The 8,026-nt window shown below is 36.1% G+C and overlaps 1 protein-coding gene across 1 annotated transcript in view; it reads right to left on the bottom strand.

Annotated features, from left to right (window-relative positions):
* The window catches only part of LOC106873961 (adhesion G-protein coupled receptor G6), a 72,015-nt gene that overhangs the window by 5,119 nt on the left and 58,870 nt on the right, over positions 1-8,026 (bottom strand). The window contains exons 19-21 of the mRNA XM_052971313.1: positions 5,681-5,804; positions 4,390-4,534; positions 2,831-2,903 (exon numbers count right to left, since the gene is read on the bottom strand). Coding sequence (XP_052827273.1) covers positions 2,831-2,903; positions 4,390-4,534; positions 5,681-5,804 — 342 coding nt within the window. The remainder of the gene's footprint in view (positions 1-2,830; positions 2,904-4,389; positions 4,535-5,680; positions 5,805-8,026) is intronic.

Below are 8,026 nucleotides of genomic sequence, written 5' to 3'. Positions count from 1 at the left end.
GCTGGCTCCTGTAGGATTTTCGAGCGAGATCGTTGCCAGTGCCCCTGGACTGGCTTGTGCGGGTGGCACATAAAAGACACCATTTCGAGCGTGGCCGTTTTCGTGCGGGTGACACGTAAAAGCACCCACTACACTCTCTGAGTGGTTGGCGTTAGGAAGGGCATCCAGCTGTAGAAACTCTGCCAAATCGGACTGGAGCCTGGTGTTGCCATCCGGTTTCACCAGTCCTCAGTCAAATCGTCCAACCCATGCTAGCATGGAAAGCGGACGTTAAACGATGATGATGATGATGATGATATATATATATATATAGTAGCTGTTTTCTCATGTAAGAGCAAACCCATTGCTAGAAAGAATCATTGAAATAAGTCAAGTCATCGATGCAGTCTGAAGCCTTTGTATGACTCTTGAGCGTGGCCAAAGATTTTCACATTCAATTGCAAAATGCACAGGTGTGCTGACTGGCAGATGGAACAGGTGCCACAGTATGAACTCTTTTGACATGCCTTGTCAATCCTCCAACTGAAAGGCACACTTTTCCACAGGTAACACATGTTCTGTTGTGGACAATAGCCGTATCACAATTTACAAAGTAATCAACTCACAGTTGATTACTGTGAGTTCTGCGATGGCTGACCAGACCAGCATGACTCAAGCATTTCCTCCAACAAATCACACACACATAAAAAGCAACAATCCCTCATTTTCCACAAGTTCATTTTTGCCTTAGCCTTCTCTCAGTCTTCTCATGCTTCATTCTCTCTCTTTGAAATTTCGAACAACCACTGTGTACTCTTTTCCTCCATCTATTTTGGTCTTGTGTCTCTCCCCTAATCAATGACAAAAACTCCTATCTGTGTCAGAGCAATTCTGAGGCAGTCCTTGAACCTCATTTTGGGTTTATGTATTGGCTTCCTACCATCTTCCAGCTCACCATACAAAAGTTTCTGAGGAAGTCTTTCATCATTCATTCTCACCACTCTCACTAGATCTCCATCCCACCGCAAACAATTTTGCAGAATCATCGATTCTACACTCCTGTTACTACTTCTCTCAAATACCACCACATCACTGATCACCATTTTCCAATTTACTCCAAGAATTTTCTTCATACAATACTGAAGACATCATTCCATTTGCCTTAAAAGCCTACAATAAACAACCCATGTCTCACTTCTATAGAGCAACAATGACAGAACATATGTGCTATAAACCCTAACTTTAATTTGGAAAGATATACTATGCTGTGTGTGTGTGTGTATATATATATATATATATACATATATACACACACACATACACACACACATGCACATATAAAAGTATATACAAGAAGAAGATGGAATAAATATGCTTTAATTATAAATTACATTTGTTTCTATGCAGAGGCAACAGCTCCAAATTGCCACGTTTTCCTTCTCATACCATTACATAAAATTATTTTATAAATAATTACATGAATGAATATGATGCAGTGACAACTGTTGCTGACACTGCATCAGGTAGGTAGCTTTTAATGCACTGCTGGGTTGCATTTGATTTCCTCTCTTTATATTCTTTTGTATAATTAGCATTCTTTTTTACCAAGTAGTTTATAAATTCAAGACACCTTCAATTTATAAACTACTCAGGGTGAAAGGGCAAGAGAGAGATATATGGTTGAGTAGTCTGTGGAGCCAGTGGGAGGTGGAAGAGGCAAGTATAAAGCAAGCGATGATGTGTGAGGGGACACACTGTAATGTGTGGAGAACCCCAAAATATAGCACTTCTAGAACTCTGTTTTGCTGGGGTGGGTGAGTCTTTTTAAGAACTTCATACTGCCAGAGATTCCAGTCCATTCTCATCCATCTGTCATGCTCAGGTTTCTGAGGCCAGTTTTACACACACACACACACACACACACACACACACATGCACATGTATGTAAGTGTGTGTGTGTGTGTGTGTGTGTGTGTGTGTGTGTTGATGCCATAGAATCTTGAATCCTTATTCTGAGTTTCATGTTACTGATTAGTCAAATTATTTATTTAATTAATCTGCAATGTGAATTTTCTTTGGTTTACTTTTTACATTTCTTCTTTCCACATGGATAATCTGGCACTTCTTTACCCACATATTATCACCCATCTGTATATTTCCCATTCTGATGAAAGTATTCCTAGCAGTACTATGATAATATTACAAGTAAACATACTCTGGTTCAGTTATTAGGACTGGGATCGAAGGTGCTTGTATGCCTCTTCACCACTAAATTCTTTTGAATGGATGTGCTTGGGATCCATATTGTGCCTTTGGGGAACTTGATTAACAATAATGACCTTCATTAGCAGTTTGACCTTGTGCTTTTGGGCATCAATGCACAAACTAATCTCTTGTTGATGAACTTATCTCATGGATGGGCTAATGAAATTATTGATGTCAATTATTTTCAGAAAAATTTAAACAATGTTGACCCTTTAGTATTTAAACCAGCCATATCTGGCCCAAATATTCTATATGTTTATGTTTGAATTGGTTAGATCCTGCCTTTCACACCTACTTGACAATGCTATTCTCAAAATAAACAATCAGATCATCATAATCTCAAAGCTACAAGATAAGGCATGATGAATCCAAAAGAATGTGAATAAATGTTACATTTGACAATAATCTGAATGTTAAAGGATTAAGGAAGTGAATCCCTTCAACCAGGTATCAAAACTAAATCATAGTTTGAGCTTGTTCATAGATTATCTACTATTCTACAATACTCAAAATATAAATAAATGTAGCGCAACATCAGTTTTAAAGAACGGAGAAAATGAGGTGAATAAAAGACAGAAATACTTACATTTCTCCAATTCTAATGTAGTTGTTAGTATAATTGACTGCAAGAGTAATTATGACAATGATTGCTGGAAGACCTGGCAATGATATTTAGATGAAGGAATATAATAAGTAGATATCAATCAATATTAAAACTCATAAAGTCATCAAATTTCAACTGATTCAATTGACTATGCATTTATCTCCAAAATAATCCAATGTCGTATTATTTCATATCATGCATGCATGCACATATACACATACAGAGAGAGAGAGAGAGAGAGAGAGAGAGAGAGAGAGAGAGAGAGAGAGAGAGAGAGAGAGAGAGAGAGAGAGAGAGAGAGAGAAGTCACTTTCTGCTTGTCACACTTCTGGAGTCCAGAAAATATACTCTGTTTTCTTCCAACTTCATGATTTAATTGGAGAAAAGTGGGGAAAAAAAAAACAAAAAAAACACCTGGAAATTCTGAACAAGAGCATGAAGACTAAATTACACAAATGACAATAAAAATTTACTTGCACCGATCTCTATATGAGGTTGGGTTGAAAATTTCACCGGCTGACTATGAAGGAGTGATGCTGGAGCTGTGAAATCTTGAATGCACTAATTTCAGCTCTTTTTATTAATAACTGCATGGTTTCTTTTCAGGTAATATCTCATTTCACACCTCAACTCCTTATATGTTATCTATCTCATGCGGACATCTATGCTTGTCACATAGTAATGCTACCATATCTAAACCATACACAATTACTCCCTTTTCACATAAATTGTATACGCAAATGATTGATCTGCTAGAAATAGCAGCCAAATTCCTTTAAATCCCATTGTACTGCTTTGAAAAAGGTGAACAAGTTATAAAATGTAGTGCTTGATATAGTCAGAAAAGCCTTTTATTGAATGTCTTCAATTATAGGTTTGCTTTATCAGTGCTGAGCTGGGGCTAAACAATGATAGCAGGAAGAGTTTTGTTTACAGTGAAGGTTTAATATTGTGGAACAATTCTGGGTTTGCAAACCTAGATTTTAGTGTGAGGCAAGACAGTAGTCTATGTTGTGGTTGTTATAAGTGGCAGAATTTTAATTTCTGTCTTCAAAAGTGTCTTTGAATATTCAAAGATTAATAATGATACAAGATTCAGGACGTAGTGTACTTTCTTAAATGCTTTACAGCAGTGATTCCCAATACTTTTCCTAACCTGAGAAAAGAAAAATTTAGGCAAAAATTACAAAGGGGAAAATAAACTGAACATCTATAGAGTAAGACTTTATTCATAACACCCACTTAACTATTGCCAAAATGACCTGATTTACAGTATATCAGTATTTAGCAAACATCTCAGACTTCAAATGCCATTGAACTCAACTTTTTCTTTCAATACTTTTGATCCAATGAAATTGGAGAGAAATCAAATGCTGGGTTTGGGTCACTTGACTGAACCTTCCTCCATCAACTAACTTCTAAATAATCTCTTAAATTTATTACAGAGAATGGGTTTGTGTGCGTGTGATTGATAAATAGATAGAGAGAGATGTAAGAGAGAAAATGATAGAAATAGAAAGCTAGAAAATCATCATACATACCCCAAGCCAAAATAGAACTCCTCATCATAAAAGATTTCTGATAATTTGTGGACAGAACAATCACAGATAGGCAAATATGAATTGCTTCTACAGTCATCCACATCATAGTCGCCATAAGGAAGTAGTGTAACAAAGCAGCTATTGTCTAAAACAATAACAAATGCAACAATAGTAACAATAATGATTGATGACATAGACACATTGCCTCACACACACACACACACACACACACGCACACACACATACACACATGCACACACACATACATACATGGGGAGAGTTATAATCAGTTATATTGGTTTTAAACTTTGGTACCAAGATCAGTAATTTCAGGCAGAAGGGAAAGTTGATTACATTGACTTACAGTGTTCAGCTGGTGCCTATTTCATTGCACTCGAAAGGATGAAAGGCAAAGATAACTTCAACGGAATTTAAACTCAGAATATAAAGACCTGGAAGAAATGCTGCTAAGCATTTTGTCAGATCTGGTAACAATTTTGCTGGCTTTCCACCTTTTAGTAATTTATTCTAATTTAGTCAATTATATCAACTGCAGTACTTGAGTTGTATTTATTATACTTACCCTAAAAGGTTGAAAGGCCAAAATGACCTTGGTGGAATTTGAACTCAGAGTGCACTGAGTTGGAAGAAATACTACAAAGTGTTTCTTTGACACTAACAATTCTGCCAACTTTAGTTTCTGATCTAGATATAAGGCTAGCAATTTTGAGGAGTGGATCTGAATCAATGTAAAGAGCTGGAAGAAATACCACAAGGCATTTTCCCAATGCACTAATGGTTCTCCCAACTCACTGCCTTTTAATAATATTAATTGCTTCTAATGCAAGTAAACGGCCTGAAATTTAGACAATAGAGTTGATTAAATTGACTCCCAGTATCTGAATATTACTTTATTTTATCAAATAGGCACAATAAAATTAAAAGAATGTTGGATAGGAGGTTTACAAAACTGAATGGGCTGAGACAAAAGTGTTGTGCAAAGACTGGAGGTAGTATGAAAGGCATTACATAAAATATAATTGGACAAATTTTTAAAAATTGTTTGCCAATTACTGGCTATTTTTGATCATGAAAAAAGTTATTATCTGATAACAGCAATTGGCAAATAAGAGAATACATGGAGAAAGTATGTAATACTTATTGATTGTAGAAAAATTTAGGAAGCATTGCAACCTAGGCTGTTATGAGGCAAAAACTACCTGTTATACTGTTATACATAATGTTCAATATAAACAAAAATATGCATAGGTTTTAATGTTTTTTCACTCACCTTACAAACAGCTATTACTTTGGAAGCATAAGACTGCATCCCAACGAGAAAGATGAGATTAGTCACAGCTAAACTGCTGCATAAATTTACTAGAATCTTTGAAGCAATTAATTTCCAGAGATTTCTGAAATAACAAAAATACAAATAAAAGTATTTCCTTTAGTGAAGCATGAATCTCTAAAAAGAAAAACTAATCAGTCAATGCATTAATAATGGTTTCAAATTTCAGCACAAGACCAGAAAATTGAGGAGAAGGAGTTAGTGGATTACATTAACCTCAGTACTTGACTGGCATTTATTTTATTGCCTCTGAAAGAATGGAAGGAAGGCCATGTTGCCTGGAGCAGTAATGATTTTGCCAGGTCACAACTTTAGTCAATGCAGTAATAATCTTTCTCCTAAAGACACAAGGCCTAAAATTTGTGGGAGGAGACTAGTCAATTACTCAACCCCAGTGCCTCACTGGTACTTAATTTATTGACCCCCAAAAGGATGAAAGGCAAAGTCAACCTCGGCAGAATTTGAACTCAGGACATAGCAACAAGCAAAATACCACTAAGCACTTTATCCAGCATGCTACTGATTCTGCCAGCTTGCTGACCTTCAATAATAACTATAATCGTTTACGTTCTGAGTTCAATAACTTTTTTTATCTTAATTTTGAAAAATAAAAAAAAGGCCAGTTTATGGGATTACCTTTGGTTTCATGTCCATAAAAAACTGCATTATTGACCCAATACTTTCAGCAAACAAAATGTTTACTGATTGGTTTATAACTGGAATTGATATTGATTTTACAAAAGAGAAAAGTTTCTCTCCTTTGTCATACTTTACAGGGACTGGCATATTTTGCATCTGAACCTTCCTACGTGTATTAAGAATAAATATGCTAATATTCATTTATACACACACAAACACATACACACACAAACACATACACACACACACACATATAGGCATACATATATGTATATGTATACATACACATGTATACATGGAGACAAGGTGGCCGAGTTCCTTTCCAGTGTTAAGCCTCACAGAGGCAACAACCAAGACATTTGGCATTATGTTGTGCTTGAGAGGAAGCCTTATCAAGCTGAGCAAAATTGCAGTCGTGGCAGTTACCAGTGTGACAGAAATTGGCACCCATGCCGGTGGCATGTAAAAGCACCCATTACACTCTCAGAGTGGTTGGTGTTAGGAAGGGCATCCAGCCATAGAAAACCATGCCAAATCAGATTGGAGTCTGGTCCAGTCAAACTTTCCAGCCCATGCCAGCATGGACAAAAGATGTTAAATGGTGATGCTGACATATATATATGTGCATGCGTGTGTATACACTTGTATACATATACATATATGATACACATGCACACAGATATAGATATGTGTGTGTATAGAGGGAGAGGGAGAGAGAGAGAGAGAGAGGATTATCCTAAAATAACATACATACTTTAACAGCTGATAACCCCACTTTTATTTCTGTTTAGATTGAAGCCATTAGAAATAGTGATTTCAAATGTTGGCACTGAGTTCACAGTTTTTTTTTTAAGGTAATGGAAATTAATTACTTCAGTCCCAGCACTTGACTGATACCTATTTTATTGCCTCCCAAAAGAAGAAAGGCATAGTCAACCTCAGCAGAATTTGACCTCAGGACATAAAGACAGAGGAAATGCCACCAAGCATTTTGTAAGGTGTGCTAACTGTTCCACTAGGATTTCTACCTTAAACTTACTAAAAATAATAAAGGAAGCCATGCTTTGCATTGAAGAAAGAAAATTTGTGCTAAAGTGCTTTGGAAGTTTGAAAATGCAGACAAATAACAATGACTCTTTAGGATGGAGTTTCAAACAGATCCACCTATGTGACTTAACATCATTTGAATTAGAGATAAGCATGAAGTAGATGGAATTCTTCAGAGTATCCACATTCTGGAAAACTCTGGACATCAATGAGCCCTACAAAGCAAGAAGGAGTACTAGAAATATATTGCCAGAATTCAATAAAATCTGTGGAGCAAGCAATTTGTGAGATAGGAATTTCAAAATCAAGCATCATGTACTTTTGAATAAGCAGCAAGAAATTCATCAAAGCATTATGAAGGAAATAATAGGATTTTATTCCCGACAAGTGAGATGTTTATGACTGACATTAACATAAAAATGGATCATGAACCTTCCACAGAATATTGCTAGAATATTTAATTCCCAATTTTGCATCAGAAAGACTTAGATTCCCCTTCAGGAAATAATAGCCAGCATTAAGCAATTGCTAACTATTTCAAGTCAGATCCACAGTAGGTGCTGTTACAACTCTCTCTCTCTCTCTCTCTCTCTCTCTCTC

This window comes from Octopus bimaculoides, chromosome 10 (genome assembly GCF_001194135.2).
Source record: "Octopus bimaculoides isolate UCB-OBI-ISO-001 chromosome 10, ASM119413v2, whole genome shotgun sequence".
Lineage (NCBI taxonomy): Eukaryota > Metazoa > Mollusca > Cephalopoda > Octopoda > Octopodidae > Octopus > Octopus bimaculoides.
Note: the sequence above shows the minus strand (reverse complement) of the source record. Positions and strands in the feature narration are given on the sequence as shown.